General features: G+C 49.7%; 8 protein-coding genes across 8 annotated transcripts; 4 read left to right on the forward strand and 4 right to left on the reverse strand.

Annotated features, from left to right (window-relative positions):
- Window positions 1-1,167: 1,167 nt before the first annotated feature.
- On the reverse strand, window positions 1,168-2,341 carry PC9H_004492 (uncharacterized protein; the record flags this gene model as incomplete). Its single annotated transcript, XM_036774076.1, has 2 exons — window positions 1,168-1,966; window positions 2,025-2,341. The coding sequence occupies 2 exons, from the start codon at window positions 2,339-2,341 to the stop codon at window positions 1,168-1,170; spliced, it is 1,116 nt and encodes a 371-aa protein (XP_036632578.1).
- A 754-nt stretch (window positions 2,342-3,095) lies between these two features.
- PC9H_004493 (uncharacterized protein) lies at window positions 3,096-3,789 on the forward strand (the record flags this gene model as incomplete). The annotated part of the gene is made up of 3 exons (XM_036774077.1): window positions 3,096-3,425; window positions 3,483-3,602; window positions 3,655-3,789. 3 exons carry the CDS (start codon window positions 3,096-3,098, stop codon window positions 3,787-3,789), a joined length of 585 nt encoding a protein of 194 aa, XP_036632579.1.
- Window positions 3,790-4,281: 492 nt separating this feature from the next.
- PC9H_004494 (uncharacterized protein) lies at window positions 4,282-6,370 on the forward strand (the record flags this gene model as incomplete). Its single annotated transcript, XM_036774078.1, has 11 exons — window positions 4,282-4,471; window positions 4,529-4,853; window positions 4,901-5,049; window positions 5,112-5,227; window positions 5,279-5,401; window positions 5,456-5,645; window positions 5,694-5,775; window positions 5,837-5,965; window positions 6,029-6,039; window positions 6,107-6,239; window positions 6,298-6,370. 11 exons carry the CDS (start codon window positions 4,282-4,284, stop codon window positions 6,368-6,370), a joined length of 1,521 nt encoding a protein of 506 aa, XP_036632580.1.
- An 842-nt stretch (window positions 6,371-7,212) lies between these two features.
- PC9H_004495 (uncharacterized protein) lies at window positions 7,213-9,224 on the reverse strand (the record flags this gene model as incomplete). Its single annotated transcript, XM_036774079.1, has 9 exons — window positions 7,213-7,266; window positions 7,322-7,725; window positions 7,781-7,962; window positions 8,023-8,186; window positions 8,249-8,344; window positions 8,401-8,583; window positions 8,635-8,758; window positions 8,807-8,824; window positions 8,887-9,224. 9 exons carry the CDS (start codon window positions 9,222-9,224, stop codon window positions 7,213-7,215), a joined length of 1,563 nt encoding a protein of 520 aa, XP_036632581.1.
- A 3,728-nt stretch (window positions 9,225-12,952) lies between these two features.
- On the forward strand, window positions 12,953-14,449 carry PC9H_004496 (uncharacterized protein; the record flags this gene model as incomplete). The annotated part of the gene is made up of 1 exon (XM_036774080.1): window positions 12,953-14,449. The coding sequence occupies one exon, from the start codon at window positions 12,953-12,955 to the stop codon at window positions 14,447-14,449; it is 1,497 nt and encodes a 498-aa protein (XP_036632582.1).
- A 1,066-nt stretch (window positions 14,450-15,515) lies between these two features.
- On the forward strand, window positions 15,516-17,660 carry PC9H_004497 (uncharacterized protein; the record flags this gene model as incomplete). The annotated part of the gene is made up of 21 exons (XM_036774081.1): window positions 15,516-15,576; window positions 15,628-15,706; window positions 15,764-15,797; window positions 15,858-15,871; window positions 15,927-15,955; window positions 16,004-16,029; window positions 16,094-16,137; window positions 16,192-16,201; window positions 16,264-16,281; window positions 16,343-16,368; window positions 16,422-16,447; window positions 16,505-16,542; window positions 16,595-16,619; window positions 16,674-16,685; window positions 16,737-16,752; window positions 16,810-16,849; window positions 16,906-17,006; window positions 17,058-17,117; window positions 17,170-17,197; window positions 17,252-17,309; window positions 17,371-17,660. The coding sequence occupies 21 exons, from the start codon at window positions 15,516-15,518 to the stop codon at window positions 17,658-17,660; spliced, it is 1,035 nt and encodes a 344-aa protein (XP_036632583.1).
- Window positions 17,661-17,954: 294 nt separating this feature from the next.
- Window positions 17,955-20,070, reverse strand: PC9H_004498 (uncharacterized protein; the record flags this gene model as incomplete). The annotated part of the gene is made up of 9 exons (XM_036774082.1): window positions 17,955-18,007; window positions 18,073-18,244; window positions 18,313-18,593; window positions 18,645-18,781; window positions 18,852-19,454; window positions 19,502-19,574; window positions 19,623-19,884; window positions 19,934-19,946; window positions 20,000-20,070. The coding sequence occupies 9 exons, from the start codon at window positions 20,068-20,070 to the stop codon at window positions 17,955-17,957; spliced, it is 1,665 nt and encodes a 554-aa protein (XP_036632584.1).
- Window positions 20,071-21,032: 962 nt separating this feature from the next.
- PC9H_004499 (uncharacterized protein) lies at window positions 21,033-22,560 on the reverse strand (the record flags this gene model as incomplete). The annotated part of the gene is made up of 11 exons (XM_036774083.1): window positions 21,033-21,121; window positions 21,174-21,271; window positions 21,327-21,351; window positions 21,403-21,508; window positions 21,558-21,585; window positions 21,640-21,658; window positions 21,715-21,755; window positions 21,810-22,066; window positions 22,133-22,289; window positions 22,341-22,354; window positions 22,408-22,560. 11 exons carry the CDS (start codon window positions 22,558-22,560, stop codon window positions 21,033-21,035), a joined length of 987 nt encoding a protein of 328 aa, XP_036632585.1.
- Window positions 22,561-22,931: the final 371 nt, after the last annotated feature.

The raw sequence follows: 22,931 nt of genomic DNA on the forward strand, positions 1-22,931 counted from the left end.
TGAAGCGCTTCACCGCTTGACACGGCAATATCACAAACATTCCATGATGCCCACGTGCCCAAGTACACGCCACTCCGATATCTTCTGACCAAGGACACTCATAGCACTGGCGGTGACCTTGCCTTTTTCTACCGTCATTGTGACCAAAGACAAAGCATGCTATATTCGATCCAGAACTCACGCCGGCTGAATATTTTACAAAGATAAGCAAGCCGCAGTTCTTTCTAAGTGAGCTGGGAGCTGAAGCCTCCGTCCATCATGCTTTTGTTAGGCGATTGCTCGGAAGGAGGTCTCTGGGCCCTGCAGTCTAATTTAATATCGTAAATAGCCTTCACCCACGAGTGCTTCTATGAAATGCGTCATGCGTCATGTTTTCGCATGAGGTCGAGAATGCGTGTTGTCGATCACTCCGGAAGCTATAGGGCGACACCCTTATCGCCCAAAATGAGAGCGGGACCATTTGGCTCGCACTCTGGTGCCATCCATAGGCGAAGACATCAGTCTCGTGGTCGGAGACTGTGGTGCTCCCGGACCGCAGGAGAACTCCAAGAGATCCTTGATGTTGGAGCAGGGAGGGGCGACCACATACCTGGATACCGAAGTTCTGAACTGTGGGACAGTTATAGTCAACCTTGGATGCCGAGCACCTTACAGCATCATGATTCTTACAGCATGCAATTCAAGCTACGACCAATGAAAATTTGCCCTGCATGACGTGCTGAGTATAAGCAAGATAAGATGGAAGATACGAGACTCACCTCTATATCTCGTCTACAGAATGCGAATGAATAGCATAGAACGACCGTAGAACAGTAATAACGGTGGATCATATCATTAACTCCATCCATCCACTATTTGACAGTGAGAACAGATAATTTTAACCATAGAACTGCCAGCGTACCTAAAGGGCTGACGTCCGTGAGTTTGTGTTCTTTCATTGGCCGAAGAATTCACTTACAAAGGTTACGCGTTCAGGACTTTTATGGAGCTGCATTACTAAGGGTATTGACAATTCGCGTCTCAATATTGGGGCTGTAGTAACCTAATTGGACGAGTGAGGGTCGACGGCGTTGGTCGAAAGTTGGGGTGAAGTTTGAGAAATGCGGATCCGCCTCAGTCCAACAAAGCGAGTAGCAGGACAATATATACAAAGGGAGAGGAGAGTCTTCAAGATTGCTGGAACGTTCGCAAAGCGCCCATCATCTGAAGGTACCTGCTCGGAGACGAGCAAACGCCCTTTCCAGATGGCCCAATGAAAATCGTGAGATCACCGTCCGAAATACCGGTTTGATAGTCTCGGAGATACTTTTCTACGGTCTGAAGTTTGATGCCAGTTAGCTCTGATATTCTCCGGTGCATCTTCTCCTCAGAAAGGCCGTCATCAGCGGATTGTTCGTACACGCCCAATAGTGTCTGACAGCGGCCATTCGCCGTCAAGAGAGCAGGCTGCACGAAGTAACGGTAGGCTCTAGAGAGGTACGTTACGCGTTTATCGGAAGGGGCGGCGGCGGTACCTGGATGTGAGAGATCCAAGCCAATCCTTGGAGAACGATAGACTGTGAGATCGCGGTTCGATGTCGAACATGTCAGGCGCAACACTGTACTTGACTTGGTCGAAGATCTGAATGCGGACCGATCACCACCCCATTTCTGGTCGACTAACTCAGGAATCTTTTGCACAGAGCTCGCGCGAAGAATTTCATCCACGAGTAGGGAAGGCCCAGAGATCACCTGCGACGAGTTATCGCGTCGTTGAATGGTACGAAGGAGGATACCTCCCCGAATATCGATGTTATTAGAAGTGGCCGCGGTCGCAGCGCAAGAGAAATACGGAGACGTGGTCGCTGAAACTGGTGGTTTTCCGATGGTAAGGTCGAGTCCCTTGCGCGTGCCACCTCTGTAACCAGTCAAACTCGTCGCACTGTGGTCAGGGTTGGCGGAACGCCTAGGTGCGCGATGAAAATACCTAGTCAACGCAGATGTTGAAGGTGAGCCCAAACTTAGTGCATGAAATTTCGACTGACCAATTCCCACTAATTTTCTGTTCCTCGCTCCCGTGCGTAAAGGGATCCCCATGTCCATCCGCCTTCAAGTAAAATTCCAGTTCCAGGATATTGTACTCGTGCGTGGTTCCCTCCTCGTTCGTCAGTTCTATATGATACTCTTGTAGGAGGGCCTTCGCAATCCGATCAAAACGCGTCGCTACCTCGGAGCTTTCGCCGAGTTCAACGCTCGTGAAGTCGAGAAGGTCGAGGAGAGCAGGAGGTGGCTCACAGGGGGCTTCTTCGTGCGTCTTCTTGCGCTTTCTTGGCTCATGATCAATTTGTGTAGGCCGCTTCATGGAAGTATTCAACCGACACCGGCCTACGCGCTGAGGTATTCGGACTGACTTTCGAACTGAGGCTCAAAATATCACACGTGATCTACTTCCCACCAGGGTCGTAGGCGCGCTTTTCGTCTACAACGTTGATCCAACTTTCAACTTGAAAACTCTTCAAGTCCCCTTCAATCAGCGCCTAGCCACCGGCCTTCACTCGGGTCTCAACTAAAAACGGAGCCACGGGCCACACGCCCTACTGTACTCTCGGCCTGGGGCCCCACAAAGCAAACGGATAATGGTGGACAATGGCCTTTGGCCGCGCGCCATGAGGCCATTACATCACATCGCTTTGCTTTGTGACATTAACCAAGGGCGTACCACTCTCTATAGTCACCAAGTTCAATCATTCACCCCTGCGCATTATCGATTTATCTTTCAGTCATTGGCTTTACTTCATCGTCTCCTCGTACCAGCAACATATGTGATTCCCTAACAAAGACGCAGATCCGCACTCAATCCCGATCGTCAAGTAGGAAATGCCACGAAAGACTGGTGATTGTCGGCGCTTTGACTGTGGCCGCTTTCTCTGCCTCAAGTGGTCTATGGCCAGTCTTTGGCTGCTGGCCGCTTTTCCTGCTCAAAGCTACTGTGGCTACACCCTTTGACGGTGGACCATCGTCCACATTATGCCAGTACTTAAGCTCGACTATGGCTGGCGATTCTCCTCATCAAATCAACCTCTCAGCCTCTCATCGAATCTACACTGATATTCCAAATGGCTTACTACAATCCTATCCACCCTACTATCCAATCTGGCCAGCAGTCCGGGTTCTCCTCCCTTGGCAGCGCCGTCCCTCCTTTCTTGTCGGCGAAGCGCAAGCGAGTCCCCCAGCTCCTTTTCACACCTTCGTCTAAGTGGGGTGCCTCTTTCGGTCGCACGAACCAGAATAGACCTATCACATTCGACATGAACGGGTATCATGGCCAAGGAATCCGAATGAACGAGATCTCCGCCAGAGGCGCACCGGCATTGGGTTCTATGATGTTTGGGGCCAACGATATTGTCTTCCCGGCCAACGTCCGGCGCATCACATTCAGAATCTGCGTAAGTATTCGCCTGTGATAATGGCTTGTAAACCGCCTAACCTACTTTTTATCTCAGTGGCCTGGCTACCAACACGTCGAATGGACTCGTTCAGTCGAAGTTGTAACCTCCAGTGGACCGATGACTCGCCTTCAACTTGCTCGGGCTATTACTGACAATTACGTCAACTACATCTCGGTATGTCTCTTCTTATATTTAAAACCGACATTGTGCTTATAGCGGAATTCAGCACACAGCTTATGCGACCTCCTCTGACCCTACTTGGCCCCTCAGCAGCGCCACTTTCCCCAGACTGGTTCTGGTCGCCTTATGGAATGTATACGAAGACTCGTGGCAGGCTGACGTTGCCTTCGACTTTGCCTGATATCTTTTCTCATACGACCCTCCTTTTCTTATCACCTTCCTTTATATCTATTACTCATTAGTTGTAGCGTTAGCATTGACATTCTTGCATTTTTAGATTACATGGATCATCCGTCTGCAGTACATATATACGTATCTCCCTGTTGGTCTACTGGATAGCCAACCCACTGTCGTTTATCATAAATGGAACATTTTGCATAGTTTTGAGACTGAACGGGTGTACTTGGCACTCTCTGAACTCGTCGTGCCAACTGCTGCATCAATCGTCTTCGTAAATGTTGATGACGTGCACAAATTGCATCTACAAATTCCTTGCCTTAGATAGGTGCAACAACTGCCGCGTGCTGCGCTAAAACCTGCTATCATTCAGGTTCGAACGCGTCCCTGCTTTTGTGTACCTTTGCGTCCGGCTAGATTAAGTCCAGCACCCGTTGGTGGGCTCCAGCTCGCCCTCCTGCCTATCTTCCTCCAGCAAATTTTCGACATGACCACGATGGATAACTACACCATTGGAGGGGCCGCCATTATACTCACAGCGCTGATCGTGGCTCATATGAGTTCAACGAAGCGCGCTCCGGCGCCTCTTCCTCCTGGTCCGAAAGGTTTACCGCTGGTCGGCAACGTTGCAGATCTACCGCAGAGCCAGCCATGGTTAGGGTTCGCCGAGTTCGAGGAGAAGTACGGTACGTCTATCAGCTTCCGCAATGCGAATTATGTCGTGTTCACTAAGGTCACTCCAGGTGGAATCACGCATCTCTCGGTTCTGGGCAAGCATATTATGATCCTCAATGACCCCAAATATGCCGTTGATATGCTCGACAAGAAGTCCAAGATATATTCCGATAGGCCTCAACTCATTATGGCCGGGGATTTAGTCGGATGGGGCGCGGGCCCAGCGTTAATTCCCTTTGGAAAGAGATGGTCGGAATACCGGAAGCTGTTCGCCGGTTTTATGGGTACTCGGGCCAAAGTCGATGCCTTCGACGACACTCTGAATGAAGAGACGCACAGATTTCTGAAGAGTGTTGTGGGGAAGCCTGAGAAGTGGGTCGAGCATGCATTCAAGTGAGTGATCGTTTCTCTGGAGAAAGCCTCGACTAAGTCTCGACAAGATTCGCCGGTTCGATCGTCCTCACTCTCACGTACGGATATAAGGCCTCGTCTCAGGATGATGGGCTCGTCAAGCTTGTCAACGAAGCCATGGACCAATTCTCAGAAACAACGGTAACCGGTGCCTTCATGGTCGACGTTTTCCCCAGTCGTGAGTCTAAATCGTGCCATTTCGGGTGGAAATTTTAAGCTCATCGCCCAATGTTCCACCAGTCCAGTACGTGCCCTCATGGTTCCCCGGGGCAGGCTGGAAGCGGAAAGCATCCAAGTATCACAATACGCTTGAACAAATGCTCGATCAGCCATACCAATGGGTGAAGAAGCAGATGGTACGTTGTTTTCCAATCCGCGTGTTCACTCATCAATAAATGTTGGTTTAGTCGCAAGGAACAGCGCAAAAGTCTTTCCTCACCTCCCAGCTCGACCATAGAAACCCGGACTCGGAAGAGGAGAAACTCATCAAATGGGCTGCTGCTGGTATATATAGCGGAGGCGCCGACACGGTGCGCTGCTTCCATGCTGGGTTTTACTTTTCCCACTGATGCTGTCGAGTATAGACAGTCGGTGGAATTGAATGCTTCTTCCTGGCCATGACCTACCACACTTCCCACCAAATCCGGGCGCAAGAAGAACTCGACACCGTCTTGGGCCACGGTGTACTGCCAACGTTAGCCGATAGGGCTCGGCTGCCCTACGTTGATGCTTTGTTTATTGAGACAATGAGGTGTTATACATTCGCACCGCTAGGTGAGCACTTCTTCTGATGCTATGCCATCTTCACTAACATCTGCGAAGGTCTCCCGCACGTCGCCAGTGAGGACGATATCCACGACGGTTATTTTATTCCTAAAGGCACTATGCTCCTCTCCAACGTCTGGTGCGTAACTCTTTGTGTGTCTCTGTCCCAATCTCATGCCGCGTTGTCGCTCCCTGTTCAGGCGGTTCTTCCATAACCCAAGTACATATCCCGACCCTGATGTATTTAAGCCTGAACGTTTCCTTGAAACACTGGACCACCCAGCAAAGGACAAGGACCCCAGAGATTATGTGTATGGTTTTGGTCGACGGTGAGTAACCCGCCTAACAAACCCCGTCAGTTTAACTGATCGATTCTGGTTCCTATGAAATAGAAGCTGCCCTGGTATGTCTCTCCGCTGTTATAGTTTCCTAAACTCTGTTTGACCACACGATTTTCATGTGGTGATCAGGTTCCCATCTCGCTGATGCTTCAATGTGGCTCCTCTGTGCCAATGTCCTCGCCGCCTTAGATATTCGCCCACCAGTCGGCGTCGACGGGAAACCCCGTCTACCATCCGGAAAGTTCTTGGATGGTTCTATTAGGTGAGTCTGATTTGTTCATTCAAAGACGATTATGCTGATATCCCCCATATCTCTGCAGTCATCCAGAACCTTTTGAATGCGAAATAAAGCCTCGGTCTGCCGCCACAATAACTGCTATTCAGCATTCATGAACCCCCCGACGTAAATTTGTATATTGTATTGATGTAGGGTCATATTGAAAGTTTCACTTGCGGCTACTTTGTAGCGGTCAACGCGTTTTCAAGGGTATATACCGACCACGTTAGAGCAGCTTGTTTAACTCCAATAGCGCAGCTGTATTAAACAGCGATTTTACGAACAAGATCGCCCCCAATACACTGCAGCGCACTGCTGTCCCTGATTTTGGGAAATTCTCATTAACGCAATCAGTGGCGCCTGGTTGGAAGTCCGTGAAGGCCCTGACGCATCCACGGTATCCATTTTTATGAGTGCCAGACTCGGAACGAAGTCCTATACACCTAGTGGTGTGACCTGAATGGAAAGGTCAGCATTACCTATCCGCGTCAGCAATAAGCAAACCAAAAATGAGGTAAAGGTATTGGAGAGCCATTAGTACACTATCGAAAGAGTTACAAGTGATTTACCAGTCCAACCCATGCCATGCCGGGGCGACGAATATTATACTAGCTATACAGTAAAGAGAAGGAGCGTGGGTGTAGGGATAAACATGAACTGGGGTATTGGTAACAGTGCCTACTGGCGAGGACACAAGGGGAAAGATTCCGAAGGGGATGGGTAGCAGAAAGCGATGTGGGGAATGGGGAATTAATCAGAGCCAATGTAGCATGATATTGGGTGATATGACCACGGAACGAACAACATCAGACGCACCGAAAGCGGGACAACATGGTAGAAAACAATTGGAATGTGAATGGTTAATAAATAGAGTGGCCGTCGCGAAGGGTTCGTGGGGTGAGAGTATCAAGGGGTATGCATGCACGCCATGCAAATATGGTGGATGGGGTTTCGCAAGTTAATTGCGGGGAATGAATGCGAGTTTGCATTCCATGGAAGCAGGGAAGATGACCTGCGGGCCAATCGCGGTCAAAAAGGAGATACACGGCCATGGCTCGGTCACTCACAAAGCTGTCTTTCATTTCCATCGTCCTTTCGTTTGTTTCACTTGGTGCCACAATGTCGAAGTTTCTTACAACAGCCGCTACCACCATTCTCATGACAATTTGGGCAAGGTTCTGCCCGCCACATACACGTGTGCCCGTCCCGAACGGCATCATGTGCTGCGACATCAACGCCAGCTCTTCTGGGGAAGTATTTGACTCCAGCCACCGCTCCGGTAAGAACGTATCTGGGGATGGGAATATGGAGTCGTCCCGATGCATAGACCAAGCCTGAGTGGAGACAATGGTGCCGGCGGGCAAAGCGAACCCCAGGAGGTCGAAAGCTTCGCTCACTGAACCGTTCTTGGTCGTAGATGCAGGAACTACGCGTTCAAGGAGACTTGGAGCAGCTCCGTAGAGGCGAAGCCCTGCATGCTTGATTGTAAACACCGGCAGGTATAATTTGGAAGGTAACAAACTTGCCTTCTTTGATGAATGCATTCAGATAAGGCAGCGATTGCAAGACCGAAATGTCTGGTATGACCTTGGCATCTTGCATAACCTCGTCGATCTCGGCGCGCAATCTCTTCATGACGTCCGACCGACGGCTCACTTCCCAGAAAAAGTAGGAAAGAGAAGTAGATGTCGTGTCAGAACCGGCGATTCTGAACCCGTTAAACTAAACGTCAGCGGACGCATGAGTGTTCTTGACTGGGATTACTTACAGGTGACCCATGCATTCGGAGATGATGTCGAGATCGGGCATGAGTTGGTTAGTAGAGGCATATTTGTGTTGGAGTAAACGTTGAAGCATAGGTGGCCTTTCGCTCTCCGCCAATCTTCCAGAATTTACCTGAGCGCGCATATCATACACGCGCTGACTAACGAACTAAAAAGGTTACATGAAAGCTGTCAGGGCTGAGTATACAGCTCCATTTAACATTGACTTACTTCGGCCATGATCTTATCAGAGTTGCACATCATCCTCCATCGTCGGTTTGGGATGCGGCAGACCATGTCCCATGCCCAGGTTGAAACGGCGCTGCGCTAAAGTAGTAAGGCTGAGTTCCCTGATACACCTGTAAGCAGAACCGTCCACATACGAGGATGCCACGTTTAGGGAAGTCGCTGATGGCATTACAAAGTAGGTCCTCCGCGCCTGTTGCCCATCTTCTAAGAGCACCGAGATGATACCCATATGAGTTCATGACGACCAAGTCGACCATGAAGTGACGGAAAGTCGACAAGCATTCCAAAGGGCTCTTGCCTTTAATACCTTCGAGTGTCTGGGGTACTTTGAATAAGCATTTGTGTGCCGGGCCGGCGATTCAACTTACATTTACCAACTCAAGAGTGGCTTCCTGCATCTCCGTTTGGAATCTAGCGAGATTTGCAGGGGTGTAGTGGGGAGCGTACGCCTTGCGACGCATGGAGTGTTCGGCGTGGCCCAAAGTAGTCATACTAGACATAATAAGTGTCTTTTGCAGCATATATGCGCGATATACGTACGCATGATCATTTTCGTTACTGTCAAATGTGGCATCTACGTCAGCCGCGCGACAACAGGCAATCAAGAAGCTCAAACGTACGTGAGGAGGCTCTTGTAGTAACCACTTTTGTCGAACTTGTGGATTGAGTACACGCTACGCATCGTAGAAATGTCGCGGAAAACCACTTTGTTCGGTCCAATGCGCACGACTGGGCCGTATTGTTCAAAGAGAGCCTGGATGGTTTTGCATTGTTCGAGTCGCAAGACGTGATATGTGATCCAGAGATCCGAGACCGCAGCGTACCATGGGCCGGGAATGACGCTAAGAGGTGAGTAGAAGAGGTTGTAGATGGCGCGAACGACGAGGCAGGAAGAGATGGCGGTGGCGACGGCGAAGAAGAGGTTGTGGGAGATGGTGAAGAGGATCGCTGAAATCATGGTTGCTTGAGATGAATGGGGTAGGAATTCGCTTATCGTTTGGTGAGTGTAATCCAAGAAGGCGAGAACCTGCGCGACGCTGCCAGGAACTGGAGGAAGAGGGAGGCCGCGAGAGAGGCGAAGAGATGGTGGAGGAAGGGAAGAAAGGAGGGATGGGCATGTCGATGGCTAGTGCTCTCTTTATATATTCTGGAGTTGGATGACAAATAGGCATCTTGAACTTTGTGACCCTCCGTAAGTTGAAATACATATAGTCCGGAACGCAAACTGCTCAACACCATGGGAGCTAAAAGCCCGTGGGAGTTTATGACGCCCGAATCGCTTTTCATCGGTGAGGCTTAATTACCTTGTTTGGGCAATCAGATTCCTTTTGCAGCAGAAGTATTGTTCCACGTGCGCCCTTTCCCAGGCTAATCTTGGAGTCGCCTCAGTGCCAGGCAAGATTGACTCTGGGTCCACTATGACTGCATTCCTTCAGATTGCTGGACGCCGTCTAGACGCTACAAGCCCGGCAAAAATCTGTCAGCACGCAGTCTGCTAATCGTGACACTCAGCTTCCGAATTTCCAACGCGGCGCCCACGTCCGAGTAGCCGCGGCGACTCTACCTCAGGAGTCCTTCTCCGACTGGCATACCTAGGTAATATCGCCATATCCCTTCTCGAACTCAGCCGGGGAAATGGATACGACGCGAACGAGACTCGCAGCTCACCCCCGATATCTTCAAGAACCAATTCCAGCACCATTACGCGACCGGAAACTTTCTTTGAGCCGGGCAACGCCACAGAAGATTGACTATGCCTTTTCGCATCGAGAAATCTGGTGGCGCTCAGTTCGATAATCTCTCTGTACAAATGGGTCGGCCTTTGGGACATGTTCAATTAACTCTATGCGAGCGAAATTCCGGATGTCAGAATGAGTTCAAGCTAGTCTCGGCATGCTCAACCCGCAACCTTTTGATGTAGAAGCAACCTTGAAGCTTGGACGGCTCTTACGGGCGTGGTAAGAGAGAAGTATGATATTTATATAACGTACATACTTACCTTCGCATGACCAAGTCACGAAGCGTGCCTAATCACCCAAGCAGTATGCACGGTCGACTCTTCTAAATAACTGTTATCGACAATTCAACATTGAACATCTTTGAAGACCATTGAGCTCACCTACGTTGAGCCTACCTACTATTGCTTGCATCTTGCCGCAATAAAGCCGAAATGGTCAAGTAATCAATCACGCACCATCCCGAGATAATGTAATGACAGAGACAGCGAGCTAAAAAGTTTGTCCACGATCTCTATCGCATGCCCTCACACTTGGATCTCGCCGTATCGAACAAATCAGATGACCTCCTGAGCATGCGCTTAGATGAGTGGGTCAGCTCTCCCATTCGAGCACTACAACCTGATCCCCAATCATGACAGGGACATCGTGTTGCGAAACTGGCTATTGGGCAGTTATCGCAGCGCACGGTAACGGTTCTGTGTATCATCCAAAGAAGTAGGCGGTGCAAGACGCCGCGAGGCAAGGAGTAAAGCATCTTCGTCTGTCGTAAAGCATATGAGTAATGATACTTGCAGACCAGAACGCAATATATTCCAAGTCAAGACGGTGCTACCCGGGAGCCGCTGAATAAGACCAAATGAACGCCTGACTGAAATACCGAACAGACCTTAATTTCACCACGGCGGACCGTAGTCCGAGCTGATTGGGCCCCGATAGTGACCGAGTGTCTTGATTGTGGCGCCCACGATGCAGAGGTCAGCACGGACTGCGACCGGCCTGTCTGAGACGGCGATAAACACTACAGATCAGCTGCACACTCCGGAGAAATCGCATTTCGAACACACACCGCGTTCAGCCACCACCCAATCGTCCATTCCAACATCTCCGGGACTCCTGTCTGTCCACCAACCTATCACCAGAGTCGCGTCGAACTCCGTGTAAGACGTGCTGGTAAGGGGCTGAACCCGGGTGGGAAGCGACTGGACTGTGTCAAGGGAGCAGAAATCCCGCGGGGCGCCGGACTGCAGCGATGGATCACTATCGCTTTCCCCTGCCTGATGGTGGGTCGATGACTGAAGCTATCAGTGTGGGGACGGACACCATGACATCAGGCATCGTACGAGCACCAATGAATGACTGTGGCATACGCAAGGACAGGAGCGGACTGACCGGGAAGGGTAGAATAGGACACTGTAGAAAGGTGTCAATTTGGCGTTCGGCATAGGAGTGTAAGCCAAGGCAGGGAGAAGTTACGACTTGCCTTCGGTCCTCTTCGCCATTCAGCTTAGGGCGTTACAATAGCGGTCTAAGCCTCTTAGACTCGATAGCCACATTACACTCTTTTGCTTCACGCTGCCCTCGGGTAGTGTAGAGGGCAGGAACGAAGTATATAAGGCTAGGTTCTGCTAGAAGTAACTTGTGGTGAGAGCGCATGGTTGATTGAATAGATTAGCCTATCCCGTGTGTTCTTCTAGCCTCGCAAATCCGCAGAGAATAAGGCGGGCCTCTTGGGCAGCTTCCTCGAGCTTTCCAGCAGGGAGGAAGGGCGACCAGTTACATTGCATCAACTTTTTGGAGTGACCCAAGAATAGGTGTATAGTGGTCCTTCCATCGCCCGAATGCTGAGTATACCCCTGAGTGCAACCAGGGAGAAGCGGATCATTTCGAAGCAGCACAGCAGGCGGGATTGGTTCCCCATTTCGACTCAATATTGTCACTGGAGATGTACCTCGCCGAACATACGAGAAGAGGGCTGAGGCGAAGAGCAGCAGCAAGTGCGAATCAAACGGAAAGCCGGAGGGGTTCATGAGAGTTAGATCCAGCTTCGGTGGATCAATTTGAGATGGCTATGTCGCAGAAGAGGAGGTATACTGGCGCCGACCGCCTTGGGAGTCGTGGGCGTCGTTCGTCCGAGATCCAAGCAAAAGTGTGTGTCGTCGATTACCATTCGCGGCGTTATCGTTGGGTCCTCGAGGAACAACCGAGACTTCCCAAGTAACCTAGCGGCTACTTTCTTCGACTTCGCTTCGAAACGTCCGACGCGTCCAGATGCCGCGATGAGGTGTGATTCGTCCTCCAATGACGAAGTCGTGAGCGAAGATGAACTTCCTGTGGCTGGGCATCTTCTTTACGTAAACCAAAGACGCGGATATATCAACAGCTTCGAGGACCACGGCGTTGCAGGAGTAACGGCGTCCGACCTGATACGCTGATGGTTTGTTGGCGCCGCTATACGTACTGACTGGCTGAAGCTGAGATAAAGTTGGGATTGAACTTAGTGGTTCAAATTTTCACACGGCTGCTCCTGTCACTACCCAAAGCACACCCACGAGTACGACCTGGTCCAATCCACTGCGACTTGCGACAACGATCCTAAGAGACCATCTATGCTCAGTTGTTCTTTGTCATCTGGGTTGAGCCCGTACAAGTCGAATAAAGCGGCACACTATGCCTCACGTTCTCACGCGGCGCCGGGCCCCAGAAGGTTTCTGGCCATGCGAACGACACACCATTTGCTTTACGAGGTGGCCATTTGGAGGCCAGTGTCAATGATATCCGTGGCAATGACAATGAGCCACCTGTGGTTTTGGATCTCCGGCAGCCTGTATAAGAGTTTGTCTGGCCGACTTGGTTCTGTCTCTCCCGCGACGATTCACACTCTCAACTAAAACTCTGTAATCCTTCATATCACACTTCTATTCCTCTCCCAAAAATCGACGGCTGTTCGATGGATCCTCCAACCAAAACTATTCACTGCCTCCCGGTCGAAATACTCTCCCTGATATTCAAGCTGGCCGTAAATCGACATATAGAAAGTCCGATGCCCCAGCTTCATATCAAGCACAAGTGCAAAAAACGCCCTAAGGAAGCCCGCGACCCGACTCTGCTTTATATTACTCACGTCTGCGCTCTATGGCGTGCTACGGCAATTAATGACTCATCTCTGTGGACTCATATTGACTTTTCTTCGCCTCAACGCACTCTCGTGTTCCTTGAACGGGCCCGCGCTAGTCCTCTCCGCGTCGCCTTGACTACTCCTCAACTCTCGTCCAGATTTATCGAGGCCACTGGTCTTTTCTGCGGGACTACGAATATACAAGGACTCAAGTTGGACGTAGATTTTAGGACGATCTCAAGCACAGTCGCACACATGCAAAAGGCTTCATTTCGCGCACCTCGACTTCGCATGCTAAGCATCTGCAGCGCGGAGTGTTTCTACGACGTCGAGGCTGCTCTGACCTTTTTTATGGAAACCGTCCCCGAACTGCAGATGCTCAAGCTGATGCATTGCAAGATCACCTGGCCTAGTGCAAATTTCGACAGCTTGCGGCAACTCCACATTATCCATTCACCCATCATGTGCTCCATTCGCGACTTTGCCGACCTTCTGGGCCAGATGCCAAATTTGACCCACCTCGAAGTCAATACATCATTACCGCGAACGGCTAGTCATCTATATTATCCCCAGAAACAAACGTCGAACTTGGAAAGCCTCGAATACCTCTGTGTAGGCGACGCCGCGCAAGCAATTGCTCGATTCATCTGCAGCGTCCAGCTCCCAAAGATTATCGATTTATCGCTTGCCGCTATCGCAAACGAAAGCCCGCAGCCCCACGTCTTCGCTATCGCCCGACGACTTGCGGATCTGTATGGCCCCGCATCGTCTTCTGATCTAGTCAAGATGCACCTTATTGAAAGCCCTGGTCGTCTTCGTGTTCAACTCCAAGGCTCCAGCTGCCAGGTACCCACTGCCGAACTCGTGATACTGGCGAATCGACCATTGTACCCGCTCCTTGTCCCAGTCACCGAAATTATGGCCATTCCTCAACTATCATACTTTTGCTGCGACATATCATCGTTCTCCGCTGAAGACTGGCTTCTGTCTTTCGGTCATTTGGAGAATCTGAGAAAGATTCAGCTTCCTCGCAACGGGCTGACCTCTCTGATGGTTGCACTTTTTCTCATGCGTAACACCGACGGTAACACCTCGGGAATATCTTTTCCCGCTTTACAAATCATTGTGGTTGCGAAGGATCAGCGTAGGACAACCTCCAACAGCAATTCGGCAGCTTTAGTCCCGCAAACTCTAAGCTATCGAGCCACTAAGTCTAGCGCACCGATTTCTCTCATTTGCCAAAGGGTTAGCGACTCTGATCCTTTCTTGGACTACTTGAAAACCGAGAATGTCCCACATGTTGAGCTTCCCTACGTTCTCACTGTGTAGTTGTACTTTGCTACTTACATGTCCGTTTTGTGGACCATTTCATGATGGACGTCGTCAATTTTATTCCAGTGACCTTTGAAAGATTTGATTCGTTGAGCTTGAAAGGGTCTCAAACGCCGAAAGTTGCTCGACTCTTCGCTCGACACGCCACCTGACAACGTTGTCGGCACGATTAATTGCAACGTTCCATCTGGAGTTCAACGATCCTTGGGCTGCCTGTTGTCTGCTCGATTAATCAGCGACATCCTGTATAATCCACAGTATGTGTATATCCTCTCCTCCAACTCTCCTTGTATTCAATACAATCGCAATCACGTCCTCTATGGGTCAGTATGAAGCGGGCACCGTTCTGTTTAGAATGTGAAACCCTGGTCCCTGTCGATGTCAAATTGCAACTCCGGATCCGAAGTGTTATCTATTTTTTGCGGCCAAGATTCATTCAACACTGTCACTCATCAGAAAATCAAACGGAAAATATGATTCCGTTCGGATGCAAATCTCACGCACACGAGTCGCTGGTACATGGAGGTGGACGATTGCAGTCTAAAAAATCGGGATTGTAAATCCCTGGGATAGATAAGCACTACTTGGTCCATGTCAACAACCTAAAATCGACCCTTATGCCGAATTTCTCGAATCTCTGGAGCCCAACTGCCAGCCACGTTTATGTTTCACTTCTAGATTCTCGTCCGAATCATGCGTGTACCTTGAAGCGTCTAAGGGCGTCTACGATTCCTAAGCGGGCGGCTGGGGCGGGCGCCGACACCGCCCCCGCGGTTGCTTCCGTTCTAAGCAAGTACCTTGCTTGAATCCTTTTCGCAATGGTATGATATGATACTCGCTCCAAATCTGAGCCCTATAAGATCAATTACCTTGACATGGCACCGGTGCCAATCTGGGGTGGCAAAGATTTTTTGCATGGAGACCTCATCGTCCCTTTTGTTCAAGGTTTCAGGGTGTACTTGTTCCCTGCATTCCCTATTTGGTTATCGCTGACGACTTTAAGCCCCTTCCACTCGCTTTTCTTGTTATCCTTTCCCCCGCGATCCCTCCCTCAACGCTCATCATGTCTGGCCTCCCGGATCGCCCAACGCCAATGCCTCAAAGCATGTACGAGGAAATCTATGGTAAGCAGCTCCCTCGAACCAGGCCGAGCAGTGGGTTAAGCCTTGCCACAGGTGCTTCCCTTGTCTCATGTCAGGTCATGTTGGCGCTGTATGGAATCGCTAGTCTTCAGGCAAGTCCGGATTTCCGCTGGTAAATCTACGTCCACTTACTGTTATTTACCGTCCAGGCATACTTGTACTATATAAGCTATCCCAAAGATTCCCTCCGAATGAAAACACTGGTGCGTTTTGACGAACTGATTTGTGGTAGGTAGTATTTAACCCTTAGCGCGAACGAGTAGGTTGGCTCTATTTGGTGAGCATAGTCTCCTGTAATCATGAGACCCCTTGTTGAGTAATCGATGCGTTAGGGTTCTCGCTACCCTCCATGCAATCTTCCGTATGCTGGATTATCTTCATCTAGCCGAGCGCTTGCTAACCTTAGTAGTTTCTCATACGGTCTGGCATTATTCGGTTAGTAGTTGGCACCACTCAAACGCTGACGCGAAGCATCGAACTTATGATCTATTTGCACTAGGTCAAAAGCTACACTCGTCCAGAAATCCTGCCCGATGGCGAATGGTGCGTTCCTTTTCACCCTCCCTGCTCAACCCCACCAATCATTTCCACCAATAGGTCGGTTTATGTGTGTACACCTATAGCTTTACTAATGTATCAATTCTAACGATTTTCGATGTACCTTGTCAGGCTGGGGTTACAGTCGGGGTACGCTCATGTTATCTGTCATCCCTCTGGCTCGCTCCTCATTGCGATCCCTTTTGTTAAGATCTTCATTTGCTTCGTCCTTCAAATGTAAGTGCCGTCCTACAATTCATCCAAGACGTCCTAAAGACACATCTTATTAGATTCTTTGTTCGAATGATCTACTTGAGTATGGCTTATTCGCATAGTCATTTATATCCTTTGCCTAACGAGCTATGTTGTGAAGTGACGAAACGTTGGCGGAAACTACTAACCGGCACTATGGTCAGCTTTTCTCGTGCGTGTACCCGTTAACGGCCAGCTAATTTTTCCTCAGATACTCCTTCTCGCCGCGCAAACGGGTATGTGCTATTTGTCTTATTCTCAGTACTTTCTTTTTGAAATTTCCTCGTTAGGATTCGGTGTTTGTACGTCTCTCATACATTCATGATTCTACCCGCTTTGACCTGGATGTGCAGATTTCGCTTACAGCTTGTAAGTGGTTCTGCAGCGTGGACGTCTTTCGCCAATCCTTACCGCAACCCCGTGTAGGTTCCACTTGTGGGACCTACTTCGTCTCCACGAAGCTGTTGTACGTGCGATCCAATTTACTAGCACCATCTATTCTCATAGCTTTCATGGCGTCAGTTCACTGCAATGGTCCCGTATTACATCCTCAGGGTTGTGCTAGATGCAACGGTCTCAGCAACCCTGTGCATCATCCTGTATGACGCCCGTGGCTTTACCAAGTGAGCTCGTCTGTCTGGAATATACGCCACCCACGTCTTACATATACTCAGGTCGATGAAACTGATCAAAACACTGCTGGTATATTCGATGAATCGGTTCCTTCTCACGACGTAACTATAGTGGTCTGTATCCCCTCTTCACTGGCTAACATTACGTGTATAGCATCGTCGTCATTGCCCAAACAATCATCGTAAGTCTGAACATATCTGTGAGATGAAGGAGAATTTATGTTTCCTCCGTTCAGCTCATTGCGAAGCCCGAAAGTATATGGGCAATGGTCATAGAGTTCATCAGCGCCCAGCGTATGTGTCACATCGCTACCTCGATATCCCCTCGCCTTACTATTGTCGCTTCCCCATCTAGTATATGTCAACAGCTTCCTAGCTATGCTCAACTCTCGAAATCGGCTTCGCAACATCGGTGGTCAAGAGTCCGTCTACGTCTACTCTAATAGTCGACAAGGCGTCAGCGCAGTCAGCGTCCCGCGGTTCAAGCGCGAAAGTTATGGAGAGACTCAACGAGGCGAAGAAGACAAGTACCCTGCTTCAGATGCAATTAGTGGCATCAGAGTCGGCACAGAAACCGTCGCTCTCTCCGACTTTAGCTTAGAAGCCAAAGCGGAGGCGAATCGTGCGGCTCTTGAGCGTGCGTAGAGGCTAAGGATTCACGAGGCTCTATTATGAGCGAAGGTAAAAATGAATATTGATGTGGACGCGGAAATAGGAATTCTGAGTGTATATGTTTATGTTTTGATGAGATGAGCTAACAGCAGTGTTACTATTTGTTTTCGTGTTTATTCGTTTTGATCTGCCATCACATCGCTCGTTTTGCATATCATACATATCAGTTAGCACAAAATGCATTGTTCTTTACGTGAATAGGCTGGAGTAGGATTCATCGGATATGTACTCGTATTTCAAATTGAAACTTAGATGAACGGTTCTACGTTACAACCCAAATAGTGCGATATAACTCTGTTGAGTCAATTCCTCTTGGTAACCTGGAGGCGATGTGATCGGCACGGAATGCATTGGCAGAGAGAAGAAGGTAAACCCAAGTGCTTACGAATAAGTTGAGAACGCTCCGCCAAGACGGTCATTACATTCAGGCCGGCGTTAAAGATACGCTTGAGGTCACGCTCAGCCCTCTCGACTTCATGCGTACCAACGGTGTCAACTACCGAACGCCATAAAGTGACCTCGCTGGAGATGACTTGCGAAGCCGCTGTCCACGCGGACTAGAAAAATGTGATAGAACGGCAATGAGAAACGGTGCGAAGAGGGCGAGTGTGAGGAGGGAGCTCACTGCTATGATTGGGTTGGCGTACGCCGAGTCTAAGTCTGGAATGGAGTTAAGTGACAGCACAATCGCTTCGGCCGCTATTAAACATTTGCCTCGAGACAAGGGGTTTGCGTTCGCCAAGCCAGAATGCAGGCGAATGGCCGCAGCGCTCGCGATGCAGCGAGGCAAGATGTATTCCTTGCGCCCCAAGGACGCTCTTTCGATGGAGGCGATGACTTGATCAATGAGACGATCGAGACGTTTAAATGTATCAATGTGCGTCGCAAGTGTTTGCCCAGACGCGGCTAAATTCAAATCAGTATGCCGGTTCCAAACTTTGCTGAAGAGTGCTTTACCTCTGAACTGATGGAAAATCTTGGTAGATAATTCCCACAGAATTGCCCCTTTGGCCAGGAACCCTAACGCAGAGTCACCAGAGTCGGAGGCTGGAACTTCGTTAAGGAAGTTCTGCAAGGTGTAGCTTGTTCTGTTACTAGTTCCGTGCTCGGAAAGCAAGCCCTTCAAGACACGTACGGTCGGGATCAATTACTTAATTAGGCTACGAGAATGCACTCACTTGTTCGTATTCAGCCATTTCTAGTGGCCATGGTGTATCAAGTTGTTGACCCGCCATCTCAGCGGGGCAGTGGGTGTTTGGTGGGGAATCGAAGGCCACGGCCCAACATTTATCCAAGGAGAAAATGGTCCAGCACGCACGGATCCGTTCACCTTCTTCAACCGAATCAACAGGAGCGGGAAGGGGATTCCCATCGATCACTTCGCTGCTACGGACCTTGTTCAGGCGAGCCGCTAGGGCGAGACCGACGACCGAGCTAGTATGGTATTTGCCTTCCAAGAGACGGCCGTTCGCGTAGAGGTAATGGATAAGGAGAACTTTGGCTTGGATGGTATGCATGATCCTTTGGGGGTGGGTACTTGATAAAGACCCGGTCAGCTGAGATAGCGCTCTGGTAAGTATAGCATCCTCATGCTGTGTATAAGGTTCGCCGGTCAGATGTATGCCCCAAAGGTAAGCTGCAGACAGAAGAACGGGATGGGGTCTTTCATGATGCCCATGTGGTAGGTCTCTGAGTGAGCTTTGCCTGAATCTGTTCGTGTTCAAGAAGAAGCCGATCTCTACGGCAGACTGTAGGAATCTATCGATGCTGTTGGTGCCGTGAGCAAAGGTATAGGGAAAGATTGGGGCACATACAAATTATCTCTCATATGCATCGGCGGTTCATCCAAGATCCACCAGAGGTTGGACGAGGCTGCTTGTTGCGCATCTACCGTGGAATATTAGTGAAATCTCATCTTAGACGGCTGATGCTTACTTGGGGCAACATGCGAACTAACGGGAAGGTCGCTGCTAGGGAGCTGCTGGAACTCATTTGCAAAATATGGGTTGCGCAAGACAAGCTTAGCACCCTGCCCATTGTCCGGATTCTCGAGTTCGCGGATACGTGCTTCCATCCTAGCAATGGTGTCTTCGAGGCCTTGTGTTCTCGAGTAACTGGAATTGGCAGCGTATTCGCAGTCTTCGGCCCTGTCGCCTCGCATGCATTGGCCGCAAATGGGTCGTGCACCGTCGCATTTCTAGGAACACAGTGAGACCATGGTCAGGAGGCGCTACCGTACCACGCACCATCTTGCGACGTCTAGAGAGGAGGATTAACGACTGTTTCGTCGATATAGATCAAACAAGGCGTACCTGCAGTACATGCAAGCTTCGCCTTTGCGAAGTTTCTGGATTTCTGGAATCAAGGTACTGGTAGTATCCATGTTCGAGTCTTGTTTGATTGCTGCTGCTCGTACCCCACCAACATCCTACCTTATATACAGCCATTCCAGGTTTGTATGTGCCCGAGCCCGCTATTCAAGGTGACTACGGACGGCCGGGTAGTGCAAATGATGTCGGAAGTCTTGCGCGTCGGTTTGAAAACCACCATGGCCGGGCGCGAGCAGGAATGTCGCTGCGGGGGTGGTTGAGATAAGTGCACTTTGTCAGCTATGGCATGGACGCGTAAACCACATCTTCATCAAGGCGAAGCGATGCAATACAAGAAGAGAGATGATGTCATTGTGGTACCTGGCGCGGTACTTGTAGGTTATTGCGTGAATTGTGGATTGATCATATGAAGACTTACCTACTTCAACCTGGCTGAGTCACGGACCAGCCGCAATCCGATGCATATAAGCCATCGAAGCCAGGCTCATCGGAACAGTATGTGCTCTAGATGTATGGGCGAGTCAGTATGACTTGCATTTTGGTGATGCAAAATTGCAAGAAGGTTATGCGGTACGCCGCAGTGAAATGCATCTGGCATGGCCGATTCGTCAAGGAAGCCAAGTCTCCTTGCCAATCGCAACTAACATCGGTATTCCAGTAGTCCGAGTCTCTATTCATAGTGAAGTGATAAATCGATCATGACTGACTGTCCGACTTACGTTACCGTTGTGCCGTTCAGGTCGTCGTCAACGCTTCGGTCAGCTTGCCCGATCTTACCGTGATTTGGTCACGTGCTGCGGCTGCAGACCAAAAGCTGTAAAAAGATATCGGCTACTCGGTCAATGACAACGCCTTGTGTGCTCGAAAAGGTTGACGAAGACACAGTATAGCAAAAGTGGTGCCCCAGAAATAGTTCGCCGCCTGAACTAGTATGTTTTGATCAAAAGATAGCAATAAATTAGCGTTTATCAAATACAAGTTCGGATATTGAGTTCAACAAGACGATGGGAAAAGGTTAATGTATGTTCAGAATGGGCTCACTACCATTTAAGTCGATTTTGTACTGGCCGAGATAGGTGGCATGGGGTGGCTTCGGCAGCGTTACTAGTATAGTTGAATGAGTAAATAACGCGTGAAAAGCATCAAACATTCGTACCGCTGGCGGCGGTGCCGTTTGAGGAGGCATTAGAGCGAGGGGTAAATTGGATGGTCTCAATGGCGTCGGTTCCACGCAAGTTATGCCGTGCGTTTAATCTGTAGAACAAGAGTAAATATCAGGGAGGTGCGATTCAGTATACGAGATGCGTACGAAGCAAAATAGGAATTCGCGTAGACTGAAAATTGCGTTAGAATTGTGAGGCGTTGGGAGTAATAGCAGGACAAACCTCTCGCTAGACATATGTATACTCCCAAATAAATCACTGGGCACTGTAAGTCGGGTAGCCCCACGTTAGAGAGTGAAGACCTACGATGATAGGGGAGTGTCACGGTCTGTAAAGCAGGTCAGACTGAGTAGCCAGAGTAGAGGACGCGGACGTACCAGGACCGCCGCTGTCACCGCTACGAGGCTGACAAAAAGTTGTCAGCATCCACGAGTTCTAAGTGAGGCATTGTCCCTATACCTTGTCATGAGCCCAGTTGCTAATCCCGTCGTGTAAGTGCCCAAACTAGACGCAATGAAACAAAAAACTACTCACTGATAGTCATCATAATTATCTTGTCTACCAGGGTGGCCGACCTAGAAAAGTAAGTTGAGTAGGATGTTCGTCTCCAATGGACAGACAAATCTTACTGTCGAAACAACGACCCTCTCTGGCGGCCCAAATTCCAGCACATCATGACAGCGACAAAAATGTCAACCGCAGCAGAGACAATTAAACCACTGATGGTCAACCATCTCCAGTGCAGTGTATATTCGACCAGGCCCGATTTGAAAGCGACGACGACTATGACGAGCGTTCCGGTGAACGTGTATAATATGAGAGTCCAGCAAATGATAGCTATCCAGAGTAACTTTGTAAACCTCCGTACCCGCTCGACGAAGTACAGCTATCGGGGTTCGAAGGTGAAGGAAAGTGAGAGGTGGTCTTGGCGATTAACCATCGCAACACTCACCTGGACGACACATCCCGACATGTTGCTCGCTAGTATGGTCGCAAGAATCTGATATGGGGGATCTAAGAACATGAGAAGTGGATTCTCTCGGTACGGCGTTATCGCTGCCGAGTAGAGGAGATGACCAGCAAAAATCATTCCGCCGAGCTCAAGGATCCTGCACAGAGAAGTTGGATGTGGATTTGGAAGACTCCGAGAAAGGGGTTACCATACAACAACCGACTGAAGCAAGGAGTCAGCATAAGCTATGGTACCGCAGGGGGGAGGGCACGCACGAAGCATTTCAGATACAGGGGATCCTTTGGGTAATTGATGTAGTAGAAGAACGCTTGTAGAGTCGTGATTCCAAAGAGAAAGCTTGATATGACGATGCCAATCTGGATGGCGCCCATGCTCGATATGAGAGAGAAGAGTGCAGTCGCAGACATGTTCGACAGGAAGGCGCTTGGCCCAACTGACTCTGAAGACTAGCTTGAGAGTATATAGAGGGTGTGGGCTAAGGAGCGGAAAGTAAGTCCGAGTTTGCTTTGTATATGAATTGCGTACCTTTCATTAAGGTGGCTGTATCCGCCAATGTAAAAGAAGAATCTAAAGGAATGCTGAAAATCATGATGTCGACGCTATTTGGTGACGATGAAACACACTCACCGAAACGAATACAGCAGTGGCTGAAGGGCTTCTCAGGGTTCGATGGCAGATGGTTGTTGAGAGCCCGTCAAGAGGCCACACCAGGCCATGCTGGCATGGTCCCAACTGGCTTTCCCGATCGTAATGCGGCTTGATCGCAATAGGCACCCCC

This window comes from Pleurotus ostreatus (genome assembly GCF_014466165.1).
Source record: "Pleurotus ostreatus strain PC9 chromosome Unknown scaffold_3, whole genome shotgun sequence".
Classification (NCBI taxonomy): domain Eukaryota; kingdom Fungi; phylum Basidiomycota; class Agaricomycetes; order Agaricales; family Pleurotaceae; genus Pleurotus; species Pleurotus ostreatus.